At 39.0% G+C, this 20202-nt stretch overlaps 1 protein-coding gene across 1 annotated transcript; it reads left to right on the top strand.

The window, feature by feature from the left end:
* Positions 1-6886: 6886 nt before the first annotated feature.
* LOC139450349 (C-type lectin domain family 7 member A-like) lies at positions 6887-14312 on the top strand. Its single transcript, XM_071232030.1, has 3 exons — positions 6887-7203; positions 13402-13578; positions 14092-14312. The coding sequence occupies exons 1-3, from the start codon at positions 6912-6914 to the stop codon at positions 14310-14312; spliced, it is 690 nt and encodes a 229-aa protein (XP_071088131.1). The 5' UTR covers positions 6887-6911.
* The last annotated feature ends 5890 nt before the right edge of the window (positions 14313-20202 follow it).

The following is a 20202-nucleotide window of genomic DNA, read 5'->3' as shown; positions in this document are numbered from 1 at the left end:
TTGATGCACTTCGGAAGATAAGACCCGTTTTATTATGATACGATCTTGATTATTGATCAGATCGTCTTGATTGGGCGCCGCCATTTTGTTTGAAGCACATGGAATTGATACGAGAGGTGGAATCTGATTATTCAATAGGTATGACATAGATAGTCCAGGCAAATTCAGGTTTCTCTTGGAATAAATTGCAACAGAACATTTCACCACAATACATTCCCAAGAACAACATACTAAAATTCCCAAGCAATCCTAGTTTGGGAAATATGTCTTATTTGCATAATCAAATATGGCCACCAATTATCAATATATCTTCGATATTTCGTGATTCATGAAGATTATTACGTGAAGAATAGTGGCAAAGATGTCATGGTGAATGCTGTAGCGAGATGTTGCAGCACACAACACTTAAATGAGACCATATTTCCGACAAGGGCATCTTCTTGTGTTACAGGGTTTTTTTTAATTACGGCAGATAATGCCACGAACTCTGCCACCATCCTCTGCAGCGGCAAGATACCACAGACCCCGCGTCTGCAACCAGATAATGGAATAGAAAGGGTTCAATATGAATCCATTGGAGTGGGGATGGCACATGATAGATGGACGGTGCTTACCAATACAGACAGATCAGCCTGCACAACCTTCAGCACTCCTTGATATGAACTGCTGTAATTAATAAAAGGATTGTAACACATGAAGATGCACTTGCCGGAAATATGGTCACATTTGCAGTGCTGTGTGCGGGGAATGCCATGGTACAAAATGTACCAATAAACACTTACCAGACTTCTAAGAGGATGACACACCTGTTGCGACTTTCGAGGTACATGTATATAATGAGTCTGCAACCTCAAGCTACAGCATTCACTTTGACATTTTGCTTACTATTCATCACGTACTAATGATCATTATTTACAGCATCTTGTAATGAATGAGCTTTTTTCAGATATATTGTCAACTACTGTCATTTGGTGGCTATATGGGATTTCCAAGGTAGATACCTCATCGAATACTTGTGAAACAACTGGTTAGGGTTAATTCTGAGAGGACCTCACGTGGTCATACTTTTTTTCAACTTGTATTTTACACGAATGAAAACAAAACTTGTATTAGTGTTTATTGTCAAGATAAAAAGTAGATACAGACAATAACAATCAACGTAGATATTTCAACTCGCCAAAACATGTCGTTTGAAAGATAAATATTGATATTACGTGGTTATATCGGATTTATGTAAATGACTGGGTAGTCTGTTTACCCAAATGTAGAAGATCAAGCACTCAAATATGTCATCAGAGACGAACAGTGAATTGATATTCCATGTCTAGCCATCAATCTCTTGGTGGCCATCTTGGAATGTTTGGCCACCAGAGGGCTCTGGTGACGGAGTTTCTTATCTAAAAGTGTGAACTATACTTCAGTGAGTTAGTGTGCCACGAAACAATTAAGCATATAGGTCATTTAGAGTTAAAAGATTCAACAATCTAAACACACATTTAGGAAACGTGTCGGCCATCTTGAATTTTGTAGATTAATCAATAGTCGAAAATGTTCAGTAATTGTGAATATCTTTTTAGAAACACAATATGGCTATTTTGCAGTACCACACATACCTTTTTTCATCAGAAGATTGAATCTAAATCTGAAATATGGAAGATATTTGGTGGTCATATTGGATTATGAAAATTTGACATATTTCCCAAAATAGGATTGCTTGGGATTTTTAGTATGTTCTCAGGACCCTGTAGAAATGCATTGTGGTGAAATAAATTCTGTTGCAATTTGTTCCAAGTTGAGTGAAAAAATGGCCTAGATAGCCTGGACTAAGAAGGGACATAACTCGTAATAGCCACTGGTGACGTTACCATCGAGCCAAGAAATTACAGCATAGATTGGCAAGGGTGGAAATTGAAGTTTACACTCAGTTAACTCCCTTACCCCGGGAAGATGTATTAAATCACATTGTCGTAATTTATGTTACCAAAAGATTAGACCAGCTGCTGGCTGAAGAATAAAAGCCGCATTGATGACATGCATCAACCCAGTCAGTGAGCCTGACCATCCAACAATTCAGCGTTTTCTTTTCCTGGCAGTTTTGAAACTACTGAAAATTAGGATCATAGTTGGCAGATGGTGAATTTGTGCTGATCGTTTCTGCCAACTTATCAGCAATGTCATTTTTGTTAGGTGTTTCAGTATCATTATTTCTTCCATGCCAAAATTGAAACTATTCGTAACAAGAAATAGCGACAAATACATGTTTTCTCATGTTGCAAAACAATAGATGTTTGTTAAAACATTTATTAATGTATCGTGAAGAATAGAAGAAATCTGCAAGGGTTACATGAACGAAGTGAGTGAGTGAGTTGGCTTTCAACAGTATTCCAGTTATATCACGGCGTGTCAGCTTAATGTGGGAGGAAAGCCCGAAGTGATGCAGGTCTCAGACGTTTACTACTTCAGGGAAACCAACGAGCACGGATACGGTGCTGACAAACCTAGAGACATAATCGGGGCGAACCGGGATTCGAACCCACAATCATAGGTTTCTGGCGAGCCCAATGGACGCAACTCTGCACAGCGAATCGCGGCGCCTTAGACGACTGGGCCACCCGTGTCCCGAATAAAACTAAGAGAACAGAAAGCTGTTAATCAAACAGCCCCCCCCCCCCCCCCCCCCCCCACCCCCACACACCCACCCACACACACACACACACACACACACCCACACCCCCACCCCCCCCCACACACACACACACCCCACACACACACACACACACCCTCTGCTATATATTTTTGAGTGGCATTTAGAAGTTGGCATGATGAGTTCAAGGTAGTCAGGCTGGATCAGTCTATTGAAGTACATGGAATAAAGGGAGTCCGCACAGGAAAAAACAAACTGTTGGTGGTTCCTGTAATTTTAAAATTTGTGGGACATGTAATGATATTTGGGCATATCTTGTAAGGAATTCCACGGTTAATACATTTTAACAATTTTTGACAATTTTTGTTTCATGGTGCACAACGCACAGTCACAATTCAGGTGAAGTTAAGGAACGTTGGTCGCGAAGAGTGCTTGGACGGGTTACCGTGTTCAACAGCTTGGCTCGTGAGAGTTTCTAGGGTTTCGGTCCTGTCACACACTGAATCACGTGTAACACATGTGGTGGTGTATCCTTGTGCAGCTGACATTGTTCGAAATGTGCCCCTGTTCACTCAACAATGAATGTGATTATTAACCTTCCAGCTTGTCGCAGGCAGCTTGGGTTGTATACTCCCCAGGGAGCTGAGAATGAGTGTTTAGTGCACACTGGTCCATTGATAGGGATAAAAGTAGAGTAGCGCTTTGAGCATGCGCCTCTGATGAAATATAGCGCAATATAAATAGACCAATTATTATTATGAATTATTATGGGTGGGGCACGTTTACACAGACTAACCGAGAAGCGTGTGATACTGCATACAAAGCACAAACAGATTTGCAGCAGTACATGCATATGCAAGATAAACCACAATAGGTGACCTCAAGTCACGGGGGATGTCCGACAGGAAAGAATACACCCAGCAAGGGTTATCATGTATACAGGGACTTCGTTTCACTCCAACCAGAAGACTGTGAAATTTGGAACACTACATGCACTGATAATGGCTGGATATTTGGAAGCCCATCAACTAATCAAAGATCATGAGCTGGTGATGATATGTGTTTAATTTCATTTGATTACAGTAAACTACGGTTATAACGAACTCAAAGGGACCAATAATTTTAGTTCGTAATAACCGTAGTTCGTTGTAAGCATATATACAGCCAAAAAATAAGTTTGTTATATCCGTCAGTTCGTTATAAGCCTGTTCGTTATAAACGTAGTTAACTGTACATCACAGTGACTGATAGATTAAACCCTGTTCACAATGGTTCATGTTCCTTTAGGGACATGCATGAGCGTCGCGGACAGCCGTCCTGTTATGTCATCTTAAGTTGGGATGTTTTCCATATATTTTTCTCCAACAGAACAGAACTGCAAGAAGTGTCAATTTGCATATGTGCCCTATTCTTCTTTTCAAAAGATAACATTCACTGATACATAGATGGTTACCTAACCCTATTTAGTGCAACGCAGGTTGTTGTGATTAAACAAACGAAAACATCGTGTTCTGTTAAAAAGGATATCACATTCGTGTTACACTTATATTCAGCGTTTAATTGCTTGGCAACAAAACACTTAGTACACAAAAAAGTGTATATGTTTTTGATCTTATCTATGTATGAATTATTCATAAACTCCTAAAATTGATAATGACATCAAATAGTTACTTCTACATATAAATTAAGTTCAAAGATAATAAATGATGATTGATCAGTTGCACTGTGTTGATGCATTGATCATTTTAAGGGTCGATATGCATAATCATCGTAGAAAATATAACAACTTCATGCAAAAAAAGAACTGAATATGTTAACATGACAGTTTACGAACCGGATTTCTATTTCGTTGCGCGATTTTGATTGGACTATGCATAGACTCGTTTGTCCAGCCAAACTCTAACTCCATAATACCAGTCTAGTTCGGCAAGGGTGGAAACTGGACTTTTATAGTCAGTTAACTTACTTGCCTCGGGAAGTTGCGGTGTTATAATCCGGTAGTCATGGTGCTGCAATTTGCTGTGTAGAGTTGCTTCCCTTAGCCCTGCCAGGATATGTTGATCACGGGTTGAATCTAGGAGTTTGAACGCTCCTGGGTGTCACCAAAGTGTTAAATGTATACCAGCTTTGGGCTGCCATCTCACATTAGGATGATGTTACCAAAATACTGTTCACAGCGAGGTAAACCATCATTTAGCCGTTCTGAATTGTTAGCCCCGTGGTCATCCGGGTTAGAATTGGTCTTCAGCAACTCATGTTCGTCGTAAGTGATGACGAACGGGATCGGGTGATCAGGCTCGCTGACTTATATGTCATCGTATCCCAATTGCGTAGATCGATGTCCATTAGTGGATGAGCGGCGATAAACAACAAACAAATCTAATGTCTACTGCTTGTAAATAGATTTGATAGGTTATATATTGTTCCACTTTTTGCTAGGTTAGAATACGTCTTCAGCAAAGGATTGTGTGGTGAAAGAGACAACTAAATTGGATCATGTGATCTTGTATGGTGTCCTAGTTGACTGTGCTTCATCGTGCCTCCATGTTATGAGTGTTGCTCATGACATCAATCAGAAAGCGGAAGGTCGGTGGTTGTCGGAGTCAGTATTATGTGTCTGGGTGGCGTGTTCAAGTTAAAACCTGTGACTTGGTATCTCAGTGGGCTAGCACTATATTAGTCCAGACTAGCTGGTGTGGGCACACATACAATATGTCATATGACTTGCAATTCAATTCAAAGTGTCACATTTGCACAATCTATACGTACGTATTCTGCTATTGACTTTTTTAATTGTCTTGAATCTTAGATCAGATTCTTCAATCTATTACTGATGTTTTGTTACACTTCTATAATTTTTTATTTTAATTTGGTCGGTTCATCCATATCACGTGGTGAAGCAGTGAATTATCATTGCTTACCTAGCAACAGAAAACTGACCAGACAAGCTTTGGTCTAATCATGTGATTGACGCTGACCTTCATTATTTGACGGAATTAACCCCTCGGAGGCCATGTTAATTATCTGACGCGACGTTTCTATATAATGCCGGCACATAAATGATATACTCTGGACCAGACAATCCAGTGATTGATATTATGAGCAAAGATCCACACTGTAGGGGTACGATGGCATCCCTTCACCCAAGTCACCTATCCTTACCACCCGATTCATTGACCGCTTCTTGCCACCAGTATAGTTTGCTGGTGACCAATTCCAGTTTGGAATCCCATAAGCGTTAGAGGCTAAATATAATTCAGGTAATTAAGTACTTGTTTGTCCTGTAACAATCCGGGTATGCACAAATGATGAGATAATTAACATATATAGTTTGACTATAAATATCACATGATCTTTGTCTTATGGATTGAGTTGAGAGGTTCAGTGTATTAACCTGTCAACCTTGTGTCATATTACAGACCTGACACCGAACCCCTTAGCTATTCAGGATCAACCAAGAGGGCAGGGGTTTTAACGAAAGAAATTGTCCCAGATTCTGCCTTAGGCTGTGGATGGAATGTATTGATACAAACGATGAAAAGGGTTAAAATAATAATAATAAATAGGTTGGCAATTAATACACTACCTACATGTATAAAAACGTTTTGATATTATCATCAGCTTTAAGTATCATAAAATTGATGCCTTGGCATTCTGTGAAAGATTAAGATTCTCCAAGAGTATGGCTCATCTTAGAATAAAGTCACTTGACTGTACTTAATAGAGGGGACTTGAAGTTCGGTAAGTACAATGTATTTACTATTGATTTCAAAAGAAGTGACCATCCCCACACGCCACTACAACACGAAGTCTCTCCCTTCAGACACCTTCTTTGTTTTACTCTCGGCAACAGCGATATCATCCTTCAGGGAAAGCTGCAATTTGCAGAATTGGACGTGAAACAACAAACAGATTGACATAAGGACTGGTATTTGCATGTGTGAACACTGATGCCATGTCCAAAGAAGTCACACATGAAGGTGCTCACATAACATGGGTTAAACTAACATAAAGGTAAACAGCATGTTTTCCACATGTGTCTATTAAATATTAATAAATGGTCTCTGGCTAGTGACAATGAATCTACATCTTGGGAATATGAATAATAGCTGTTTCCTTGTGCTTTTGTTAAGTATCAAACATTGGTTATTGGATATGCGTGATGAAACAACGGGCGAAACGAGACAATTGGCTTCAATGCAGGAGCTATAGAAATATTGTCAGTCACACTACGGGAGGACACAGAAGCAAGTCACCTTCTAGGAACATGGATGTCAAGTCCACTGCTGTAATCACAGGCTGGTTCCTGTTGAGTATATTTCAAGTATGTATTGGCGGAAGAACGTTTTATCACAGGGTGGAAAGTCTGGACAACAGGGAAGTTACAGAATCAGCATCTAACACCCACACCAGGATTCCCAGCGTTGGCCAGTGTGCACGTCTTTGTCGCCAACAAGACTGTGTGTATCTGAGACACAATGGCGACGTTTGCAGTCTGTATGACGCTCTCGTCAACGCCAGTTCATCGCCCGCCCAAGGAGCAGTCTACTATCGAAACAGTGAGTTCCTGCGGTTTGTTTTAACATAACTCAGAAAAAGCAATACAGTGAACACATGCTCATGATTTAGTCGGAATCGTACACTCGACTCTGCTTTTGGCAGAGATTTCTTTAGCATATGCAAACGGTTTTTTTCATATATGTCTGTCAATATCACATATGTGTTTCTTTTATTAGAAGTATATTAATGGTGTTCTTATACACATCACATACTCAAAGTATGATCTTATTGGGCTGTCTGTAGATGTATAAAACACGGGAATGTTTAGTAAAAGACAAAATAGGAAGCTGCATCATGCATCCTTTTGGTCATTGATGAATCAAATTTGGAAATGTTATGTCTACCATAACAGTTTTCTAGGGTTTGAAAGTTGTAACATTGTTTCCGTGTGTCGCGCTCCGAGATCTTCATTTAACGATATCAGGTGATCGATATATCAAAAGCTAAAGTTAATCTTCTTCGCCAAAATTTTATTTACCTTGTTTTGATTTTGCCAATCCTAGCAAACATTCTGATGTATATGTATAAAGAAACAGATCAAAAAGAAGGGGAGCACACGTGGAGCCCAAGAGGATACTTACTTTTTGCATAAATGTCCTATACCCAACTTTTACAGAGGTTGGAGATCCAGCATTTCACGTATTGCTTTCTCAGTAAAGTTCAGATAGCATGTACGTTTTTACTAGTTTATTAGTTTTTACAAAGTGTACCGAACCTTTAAAGATAAAAGTGTAACCATTGGTCACCATGATAAGTGAAACATGTCTCATGCATTGTCACGTGGCTGTTCTCCAATGTCATAAAATAAGAATAAAGTAATAAAGAAAAGGTGGTAATAAGTTCACAGGTTTATTAATAACGGTTAGTTGTACAAAGAGATGACAATTAAATATCAGACAAATCCAATCTGCGCTGACAAAGTTCACTTATTCCTAAGCGACTGTATTACAATAATAAAATGAATAGCTAAAAAAACACTTTGACAAGATATCGGCCAGATGCGTAGACAGTCAATAAAGTCAGCTGCGACCATTGAACACCTGAGTCAATTAATTCAAAAATGAATTACCTCGGCTGGGTAAAATAGCGTGACATAAACATAGAGGGGCTATCCCTGAAATAAGTCACTTCAAAATAGACGATTACGTCTGAATGTTAACTTGTCTTAATCGACCTAAGTATCCGTTACTTTGACTGAACAAGGTAATACTAAACTCCCAAATAATCAGTCACTCACTGTAAAATTGGTTATCCACGGATTACTTGGAAAACGGAGTATTGCAAACACTAGTTACTCTGTGCCTGGACTGTCACGGGAAGGCTGGTTGTAATTATCCACGGATTACATGCAAAATCCCATCCATGTACACAGAGTGCTTATCTGCCCTAAACTAGAATGTGGCTCTACCAGCTGCAGGTGAGGCCTGTAAAAGTAATTTAAACATATTAATCTGTTTTCATCACCAAGGAGCCTTGAGGACTGGAGTTTGTTCTTGGAGTTTCATAATCCAACACTAACACGACGTCTGTTAACAACTCTAAAATACACAAATAATCAGTCTAATAATACTAGATAATCTATCATGTTAAATGTCCACGGTACTGGCCAATATAACAATTTATTATATACATCAGTGTGAATGACTGAGATTACTGAAGTTGAGAAAAGTCACATTTCACTGCACTGAACGTTGACGCCATACAAGAGTTACATCCCCGCCAATTTTCTCCTTTTATGGTAAGTGTCTAGTCCAAACACAAATTGTTGACTTCCTTTTACGTTAGTTCCACATGTGTTCGTTCCACATTGACAAGGCAAAATAATGATAGAAGGTCATTTATAGAGTTAATATCGCTTCTTCTCTTTGTGTTCATCAAATAAGGGTAAATACGTTTATTTTCATTTTCAGTTTGTAAAAAACATAATGATTACTCCGTAAATCATTAAATGCAGGGCAGCTAAACAGAAAATGTAGTTCATCATCTATTTCACAAATATTACAATGGTTACAAATTCTTAAGGAATAATCTAATCCATCTCGTCTTCCTGTATTACATCTTAATGGTAACTCACTTCACCGTAATAAGCATAAATATCGTCTTATTTCTCTACTCCTAACCGCAGTGATATAATATTCAATACAGAAACGCGAGAAGAGTCTGACAGTTACAATCTATTACTCGTTGCTTAAACATTGAAACAAAATGTTTTACATCTGACACACACTGTGCATTCCCTACAACACCAGATCCATACATATAAGAAAGATGTTTTACATGAATAGCCCACGTCGTTCTGCCACTTTCATCCAGTCTTTTCATTAATTGGTAAAATTGATAGGGATATCTCTGGTTATCCATACGAACAATCTTACACCAAAGTTTAGCACATTTTTAATGATAATCAACAGACAAGCAAAATTGCAGTACTTGATATATGTTTACCAACACCCAATACAAATTTACAAAAACTAGTATTAAATGATTCAATAGATTTATACATACGGAAACCCCATATTTCCGCACCATATACTATTATCAGTTTTATTTTAACGTCAAATAACTTAAAAAGAATATCAGAGGGTATATTTCGAAATTTATGAGATAACTTTTTGAGAGCAAGCAACACCTTATTTCCCTTAGCAACCAACGTTTCCACTCCTTTAGTCCAAGATAATCTACTTGAAAATATGACTCCAAGGTAAATGTAATAACTTGTTGTTTTCATAACCTTCCCATTAAAGTACGGCTTCTCTGTCTTAAAGTAACCTGCTCTTCTAAAAACTATTATTTCTGTTTTATTCACATTTACTTCCAAACCCCAGGATTTGCAATAACCCTCGAGGACAGCAATTTTACGTTGAAGCCCTATTACAGTATCATCCAATACGTACAGATCATCAGAATATGGTAAAAGTAGAATTTCCAAATATTCCTGACCGACATTTATACCCCTGAGATTAGAGATTGTTCGAGATCATTCTGTGGTTCTAAAATAAACATAGTAAAACGAAAGGGGCTAACCATACACCCTTGTCTTACCTCACAACTAAAATATTCTGTAACTTACCTCCTAGAAACAGACTTTATTTTTGTATACATATATTGTAGCACTGTCAAAAGCTTTCCATGGATACCCTTCTTCATATTAGAATACCATAATAATTTTCAATCTACAGAGTCAAAAGCTTTTCAATTAAACATTGTAAGGTAAATATATTGTCCATTTTACTGTCCCCGCCCCTGAATTACTTTATTGATGGAGCCTTTTTTTGTGTAATGGTTGAATAATGCCCATTGCCCACTCGTCTGGATAACACCCAGTGTTCATAACATGGTTAAATATGACAGTCAAATATGGAATAATATGAGTCTTACAGGATATTAACATTTCCGGCAAAATTCCACCAGGACCAACAGCTTTACCTGTTTTTAAACAATAAATGGCAAATTCTACTACTTCACCGCTAATGTCAGCATTTAGAATTTCTATATATCGATCGTTCATACAATTGTCACAAGCATCTTCAGAATGGTTTGAAATAAAAGTATCAGCTTCATCTATTAAATAGTCATTAACTGGTATGTCAGTTATGTTCAACACGTGTTGGAAATAGTCAGTCCATTGTTAGGAAGTATTGACGATGTCATAATATTACTACATTTCGTTACATTTTTAACCTCCTTCCAAAAACGCTTATAATCCCGTGCACTAAATAGACTGTTAATCTGATTTCCTTCGTGTTCTTCCTTCTTTCTTATGCACATACACCCATATCGTTTTCTTAAAGTATGATCAGTTCTAAGGTCCTCTAAATAACCAGTTTGAATGAAATGTCAGTCTGCTTACTCTTCACATTCAAAATACTGACAGAAGCACAATCTTGAAACAGCCATATTAACATCTTGATAAATGTCCTGCATACATTCCCCAATAGTACATCTATTAAGGGAATCGGCAACATGGTTGAACAAACTTATCTGCTACTACTTCTTTCCAATAGATCTTTTTATGATATGTATACCATCAACTTCAGCTATATTTTCACTGACAGATGTCTTGGTAAAGCTTCGTTCTTCAGCGAGAATACCATGGGAAAATGGTCCGATTCACAGCGGGTAACTAAACTAAAATCAATATTTAGGGCGAAAATTTCGGATGAACAAAGACAATAATAAACAATACTGGCGCCACCTGTCTTAAAACATGTAAATGAACCATCACTGTCTCCTGGACACCGTCCATTAACATATGTATGTCATTGCTACAACAAGCATCAATCAGATCTCTTCCGTAGCTATTACACCCACTATCTCTACGTTTCCCAGGCATATCATATACATGTCATAAACCTGTTATCATCGTTACGTAAATAATCGTGAATCTGCCCTCGTCGACCATTGAAACCCCCTAGTGTAACTATCTTACATCCATCATTCATACACTGTAACTGAAATAAACTTTGTTCAAAATAATCAATACCTTGTAATGTTTTTGTATCTGTCACTACAGAAGAGTTGATATGGTGAACATAAACAAAACCTAAAATATTATTCCTTCCCAATTAAAATTTTTTTTGTCGATAACTAAATAAATAATGTCCGTAAAATCCATAAAGACATTCTTAACAAAATGTTTATAACACGATTTTATGCATACCAACTCCCAACCACGTGAATTGAAATCTCGATGGTTGACATGAACATCACAATCACTAAATAAAGTTCTTAATTAACCTATCTTCATTAAAGTTGCTCCACATTTCGTCGAGGCCGAAGATCTGGACAGAACTTGATGACTTTTTAAGTCACAATTACAAGGGGTTGTGAAACATCCCAGCTGGTTAGGTAGGGAAAATTTACGTTTCAGAATTGACATTTCTAATGAGAAAACAGATTCCCGTAGACAACTGCACAAAACGTATATCATAATAAAGATATGCTATGGTTCTCGTGACGGGGAAAAGGATATATTTTGATTCCTGGCTTCGCAACTCGTGAAAATGTCTCCTTTACCCCGTCACTCGATGCGAGAAACATATTTCACTCGACACATGAAATATCCTCTGTATAACAAAAGAATATATACAATACGATATGACAATAGTTACTCTGTCGTGGCTGGTAGGTATTGCAACATACAGCCTACCAATAGTGGATGTTTATTCATTTCTTTTGAGTAGTACATATTGCATGAAATTAAACTTCCTATTTCACCTACATTAGTCGTCACATACTTCAAGGGGTCATTTTGCGCCGATGTCGTTTTGACTACACAGGATATGCCCATGAATATTTATTTTTTGAAAGGTCGGTGTCGTCATAACATGATGGGTATCCCTTGTGAGTTAATTACAGTGAAACTTCTCAAGCTAGACTTTGTTGAGTTATCCGTGACAATAAAATGATCAATATTTTCGCGAACCCCATGTCTCATCACTGATTTCAAGGAATGCTGTCCGTATACTTTTCACTGCTAGTTTGCCTTTCACGCCCAATGGAATCTGTTTGGGTGGATAATCGAGACCGGCTATTCTCTGGCGTTGACGTTATATATTTATTTGAAGTGGGTCGATGTTTATGTTGGTGGACTGATGTCCCCGATTTTAACATAAGCTCAGTAACATTTGTATTTGCTGATATCAACTAAAAAAGAATTGTTTGGGTCGAGACAATAAAACAGGCTACTCTTCCGTAAATTCGTCAGCAATTAAAAGGTAAGTGCTGGGGAACCGTCCAGAGGTACTGCAAGTCACCACGGTTCCCAGTATGGTGACTTTGATTGTGGGCGATCTATAGCCCCAAATTTAGATTGTGTTGCTGTTGATAAACACATATTTTATTCCAACCTGTATAAAATGACATGCAACCAACCGAACCTTAACACCCGACCCACAAGATCTCCTTTTAGGGACCAGCATATGGGTTCATAGTGTCCTGTTCTAACCTAGAATCCCCACGGTACGACCAACATAGGTTGCTGGTGTCCTGTTCTAACCCAGACAGTTTGACGATATTTTGTTTGTGTTTCTTTGTTGTTTGACGATACACTCGGCGATAATCCAGCTGCATGTGAGCGGTCTGTAAATAATCGAATCTGGACCAGACAATCCAATGATTGAGCATCTATTGGGATACGATGACGTTCATCAACCAAGTCAGCGAGCCTGACCACCCGATCCCGTTATTACTTGCAGCTTGTCCTACTGGATTGGGCTACGTCTTTGCTGAGTCGACGAACCTCTGCTTCAAACTCACCCCTTCAACTGAACAATGGGGGGGCTGCCGGGATACATGCAGTGCTGAAGGTGGTCGTCTCATGGTCCTTGACACCGACATCAGGCACAACTACATCAAACATTACATCATTGAAGGTGAACCCATTTAATTCTTTTCAAACATTTTCGGAAAAATATTTAAAAAATCAAAACTATCCCAAGCTCGCCACCTCACACTCCACTGTTCCTTGTGATTCTTTAAGAATAACAGGGGCGGTCGGGTAGCCTAGTGGTTAAAGCGTTCGCTTGTCACGCCGAACACCCGGGTTCGATTCCCGACATGGGTACAATGTGTGAAGCCCCTTTTCTGGTGTCCCCCGCCTTGATATTGCTGGAATATTGCTAAAAGCGGCGTAAAATCAAATTACCTCACACACTTAGAATAACACACATTTACGTTGAAACAACCAAAGTGTGGATTTCCAGTTAGGTGTCTTCTATTTCTGTTTGTAACTTCTCAATTACTCACATAGGAGTAATGAGAGGAGACATGTACAAACCTTCACTGATATCTAATATATTTTAAAGTACAAACTCTTCATTATAGTTCACCAACATTTATACAATTCGACCCTAAGTACGAAGTATTTTTACTTATCTTTTCAAAAGTTGCAAGGATTGGTACGAACACGGCGTGGGTCGGTATGAACAAGACAACTACCAGTGGCCCCTTCAGATGGTCAACAGAATCAACTCACACCACTAAATGGGATTCCGGCGAGCCTGACTACGTGTCCTATCAGAATTGCGTGTATCTGTATTACAAAGATCTTGTTGATGCGGACTGCGGCGCCTCGAGACGCTGTGTCTGCGAGATCGTTCTTCCATAAGATACAATAAGTCGAATGAAGTTCGTTGCAGGAATAACTGAATAGAGGGGGGAATGTCCTGTATATAGACTAATGTAGCGTTGCTGGGATCCTGATCAACAAAGAGAAATAATGCGTGGAACATTCACACAATTAACATTAAGAGGATTCCTCTTGAGGACATGAAACGAGCATTGATTGTTTTGGACATTTTCACATTTGACGCATCAATGACCAGAATGACGTCAGATGCAATTACTTGTGTTGGTTAGTACTATATGTTGCCGTGTTTGTTTAGGTGAACATTTGACTTGTCGTTGCATGTGTTTGTTACGTTCACACAGATCACCTCTCTTGAACACTTGGTTTCATCAACGTTTGATAGTGATTCACAAAGACATTATATTTTATAGTTGTTCAACGGACCCTGTTTTTATGAGCGACTTTTTGTGATTATGGATCAGAGAAGGGTTTTGTCGCTTTTATTCATTCTTCTCGTTGCCTTAGCATTTTGTCGCAATATATGCGAGGGCTGACTGATGCATCCTGAGCCTCCATATGGGGAATTGTGTAATAGTGACATGTTTTGTTTAATAAGATGATCTCATAAGGGTATATTCAAAAACACTTTGGGTCATATGAGCAGCTAAAGTACTTGCAGAAAAAAGATTTAACACCAAAGGCTTTCTATGAAGATGAGACACCAAGGGGAAATAACCGTTCTAAGCCAACATAACAACTTTAAAAATTGCAGGGAGAGCCCTGAAGACGACAATCGCCCTGGAAGGCTTGTGACGTCAGTAACACCAAAATATGGTCCCGAACATCCACGATGTGGTGTTGACTGAGCAGCGAATTTTAGTTTAGAAGCCATTTCGCAGGACAGATTGCGTTCCATTATCACAGAAACTTTGGCAATGAAGAACATATCAGCTCGTTGGGTTCCAATGCTTCTGACCTCTGATAAAAAAACGTGCATGTCTTGTGATAATCCGTTTGAAGCTGACCCAGAAAGATTCTTGTAAATATGTTTCACTTTCAGTCTGATTCGAACCACAACCTTCCTTCAGAACAATACACCGGTGTTAACTACAAAACCTTATCCATGTCAAAGCTGAGTAAGCATGGTCAAATCATACATTCTCAGGCTCGAGAATTGGCCTTTAAACCAATCAGTGTTTATGCAAAAATGCGTAAAACAAATATTGCCTCCAGCCTCCAAGTTTATTTAGCTGTCCGTGCAGACGGTAGCCCAGTCTCTGGTCACGCTCAGCTGCGTTGCGTATCATCCGGGTACTCATGGGGGAAAAAACAATAACAAAGGCAACAACCAGTCCGGGGAATTGCGTTAGATCAGTGCCCCTTTAATGTCATAAATCACATGGGTTGAATTAAGGAGAATGTCACTGAGTCAACTTTCACTGCGTTAAAGGTCTCAACCTTCACAATCATTTGATGAATGACATAACACAATTCATTTATTGCTCTCTGAATGTTATTTTAAGAACGCTTCACGTGATAATGGATATTGGGTAGGTGTCAGTTGCTTCCACTTCTTGTGATAACAATGGATTCAGTTTGGTGTTTTTGCAGTATATTTTCAATTTCACAAATTTTGCTCATTATTTTCATGAATACATCAAAGGTTAATTTTTGTTGGTTTAATACTTCAGAAATAAGTTAATTGGAGTAATAATTATGAACTGGCATAAAATATTGGTTCTTTAAAGATATTTTAAATCAAATAAATATTATATGCGGAAAAAGTATCCTGAGGCGTAAGAGAAATCTTCCTACATGTTTTGTTTGTATTGTGCTTTTTAGCGCTGTTGTGCAATATCACAAGCTTGATTAAATTATTTAAAATAGATCTGTTCTTTGTTGTGAAAAAAATAATTAAAAAATTACGAAAAACGCAAATATGTTTGTACTATGTTTCTGAATCATTTTTTATTTAATTAAGGGGCTTGATGTGAACCTAGCTACATGTTTATGTATTGTGCATGGTATCACTGTTATAACAACACCCACACTGTTGCAGATTAAATCTTCCCGAGTCAAAGGAGTCAACTGACTGTAAAAGTCCTTGCAGTTTCCACCCTTGCCGAACTAACTTGGAATTATGGAGTTACATTTTGGCTAGACTAGCTAGTCTCTGCATAGTCCATAGTCGCGTAAGGATATCGACATCCGCTTCATAAACAACATGGCGACTGCCATGCAGAATTCGGTCGACTGCAGGATTTGTGAGCATGTGTGCCGTCAACAGGGCATCGACAGATATTTTCCAAATATTTTCATGTTTTTAATCAAGGTGCTCAATTGATTTGATGCACTTCGCAAGATAAGACCCGTTTTATTATGATACGATCTTGATTATTGATCAGAGCGTCTTGATTGGGCGCCGCCATTTTGTTTGATGCACATGGAATTGATACGAGAGGTGGAATCTGATTATTCAATAGGTATGACATAGATAGTCCAGGCAAATTAAGGTTTCTCTTGGAATAAATTACAACAGAACATTTCACCACAATACATTCCCAAGAACAACATACTAAAAGTCCCAAGCAATCCTAGTTTGGGAAATGTGTCTTATTTGCATATCCAATATGGCCACCAATTATCGATATATCTTCGATATTTCGTGATTCATGAAGATTATTACGTGAAGAATAGTGGCAAAGATGTCATGGTGAATGCTGTAGCGAGATGTTGCAGCACACAACACTTAAATGAGACCATATTTCCGGCAAGGGCATCTTGTTGTGTTACAGTTTTTTTTGAAATTACGGCAGATGATGCCACGAACTCTGCCACCATCCTCTGCAGCGGCAAGATACCACAGACCCCGCGTCTGCAACCAGATAATGGAATAGAAAGGGTTCAATATGAATCCACTGGAGTGGGGATGGCAAATGATAGATGGACGGTGCTTACCAATACAGACAGATCAGGCTGCAGCACCTTCAACACTCCTTGATATGAACTGCTGTAATTAATAAAAGGATTGTAACACACGAAGATGCACTTGCCGGAAATAGGATCTCATTTGCAGTGCTGTGTGCGGGGAATGGCAAGGTACAAACTGTACCAATAAACACTTACCAAACTTCTAAGAGGATGGCAAACCTGTTGCAACTTTCGAGGTGCATGTATATAAGAGTCTGCAACCTCAAGCTTAAGCGATCTTGAAGATGCTGTCGCACAATCTGACGATCCTGACGTCGGGTAGTGACCCTTGGTCTTCCACTGCGTGGTCGGTCATCTGTAGTGTTGGTGGTCTGGTACCGTTGCTGGAGCCTGTTCATGGACCGTACATGGACTTGAAATGCATTGGCTTCTTGCAGGGCGGTTTGTCCAGCTTGCAATAGTCCAAGGGCTTGATGTCGTTGATTTCTTGTCAATCTTGGCATGTGGTAGCAATTCAATAATGAATTATTTTTTTCCGACTTGGGTGGACTTTTTTAGGCAAGGAATGGGGGAATGCATGGGCATTTCAATTTGCACGGAACTCACGTGCATCGGGTTACCATGGCTGTTGCTGTGATGTGCTTGGGCGATCGGTTTTATTGTCATCAAATTTCATTTTTCCGGACAAGGTAATGTTAAATTTTAGAAACTTTGACAAAAATTACCCAGATATTTAAATGACAACTTTTCATTCAATGTTACTTGGGGTGACGTTTCTTTTGCGGTTCAGTATATGTCATCGTATCCCAATTGCGTAGATCGATGCACATGATGTCCATTAGTGGATGAGCTGCGATAAACAACAAACAAATCTAATGTCTACTGTTTGTAAATAGATTTGATAGGTTATATATTGTTCCACTTTTTGCTAGGTTAGAATACGTCTTCAGCACTGGATTGTTTGGTGAAAGAGACAACTAAAATGGATCGTTAAAACCTGTGACTTGGTATCTCAGTGGGCTAGCACTTTATTAGTCCAGACTAGCTCGTGTGGGCACGCATACAATATGTCATATAACTAAAAATTCCATTCAAAGTGTCATATTTGCACAATCTATACGTAAGTGTTCTGCTATTGACTTTTTTAATTGTCTTGAATCCTAGATCAGATTCTTCAATCTATTACTGATGTTTTGTTATACGTCTATCAAAAGTATTAAAGAAAGTTGGTTACTTAATCTATATCACGTGGCGAAACAATGTATTATCATTGCTTATCTAGCAACAGAAAACTGACCAGACAAGGTTTGGTCTAATCATGTGATTGACCCTGACCTTCAATATTCAGTCGCGATTGATGGAATTAACCCCGTGGAGGCCATGTTAATTATCTGACGCGAGTTTTTATATATGATACCGGCACATAAATAATATCCCTGGACCAGACAATCCTGTGATTGATATTATGAGCAAAGATCCACACCGTAGGGGTACGATATCATCCATTCACCCAAGTCACCTATCCTTACCACCCGATTCATTGACCGCTTCTAACGACCAGTATAGTTTGCTTGTGACCAATTCCTGTCTGGAATCACCTAAGCTTTAGGTCATATTGTGGTGGGGGAAGGGGATGCATTGCTAGAGGCTAAATAAGATTCAGGTAATTAAGTACTTGTTTGTCCTGTAACTGTCCTGTCCTGTCCTGCATAAACGATGAGATAATTAACATACATAGTTTAACTATAAATATCACATGATCTTTGTCTTATGGGTTGAGTTGAGAGGTTCAGTGATTAACCTGTCAACCTTGTGTCATATTACAGACCTGACACTGAACCCCTAGCTATTCAGGATCAACCAGGAGGGTAGGGATTTTAACGAAAAAATTGTCCCAGATTCTGCCTTAGGCTGTGGATGGAATGTATTGATACAAACGATGAAAAGGGTTGAAATCGTAATAATAATAAATAAATAGGTTGAAAATTAATGCACTACCTATAGGGATAAACACTTTTTAATATTGTTATCAGCTTTAAGTATCATAAAATTGATGCCTTATTCATCTTAGAAGAAAGTCACTTGACTGTACTCAAGAGAGGGGACTTGAAGTTCGGTAAGTACAATGTATTAATTTTACTATTGATTTCAAAACAAGTGACCATCCCCACACGCCACTACAACACGAAGTCTCTCCCTTCAGACACCTTCTTTGTTTTACTCTCGGAAACAGCGATATCATCCTTCAGGGAAATTCATTTCAATACAAAAAGCTGGTTTATCAGTGAATGATATCGATCACTCATTAGCAATTTAAGAGTGTCTTCTTTGTATGTTAATGCGTCAATAGTTAAGGAATAAGAACAATTCCCATGCATGTTGGTCGTATTATCGACGTTGACTGTCATTACAAGCAGATTCTTGTTTGCCCATGAATCACCCGGAGACTACGTCTTCCGTTATCTGTCTGGGGACGAATAAACTGAGATGCCTGGTGTAACAAGAGTAATGCGTCTGTCATTATAGTATTATATGGACCCGAGGACCCGACCCCTGCGGTGATCCGACTGGACCCGAGGACCCGACCCATGTGATGGTCCAACTGGACCCTAGGACCCGACCCCTATGGTGATCTGACTGGAACCGAGGACCCGACCCCTGTGATGGTCCAACTGGACCCTAGGACCCGACCCCTATGGTGATCTGACTGGACCCCAGGACCCGACCCCTGTGGTGATCTGACTGGACCCGAGGACCCGACCCCTGTGATGATCCGACTGGGCCCGAGGACCCTAGTTTTCGCGAAATAAACTCGCCACGAGTTACCAATGGTTTTGTTGAACCAAAATTCCTTTGTTAAGAGTTTACTTTCTCCGTTAGCATTACTGCTGTCCTTTTGTTAAATATTTTGTTAAGTTGTTTCCTTGCAGACCAATATATAACATCAACGCCGAAGTCTAAACAGTCTCGATTTTCTGAAGAAATAGATTGAATCTAT

This window comes from Haliotis cracherodii, unplaced genomic scaffold (assembly GCF_022045235.1).
Source record: "Haliotis cracherodii isolate W230 unplaced genomic scaffold, xgHalCrac1.p SCAF_8, whole genome shotgun sequence".
Taxonomy (NCBI): domain Eukaryota; kingdom Metazoa; phylum Mollusca; class Gastropoda; order Lepetellida; family Haliotidae; genus Haliotis; species Haliotis cracherodii.
The sequence above is the reverse complement of the archived record's forward strand: the minus strand, read 5'-3'. Positions and strand labels throughout refer to the sequence as shown.

Coding starts and splice junctions, on each gene's coding strand:
- LOC139450349 (XM_071232030.1), top strand. CDS start 6,912: ATGGATGTCAAGTCCACTGCTGTAATCACAGGCTGGTTCCTGTTGAGT. Junction 7,204..13,401: donor AGCAGTCTACTATCGAAACA/GTGAGTTCCTGC, acceptor TATTACTTGCAG/CTTGTCCTACTGGATTGGGC. Junction 13,579..14,091: donor CAAACATTACATCATTGAAG/GTGAACCCATTT, acceptor TCTTTTCAAAAG/TTGCAAGGATTGGTACGAAC.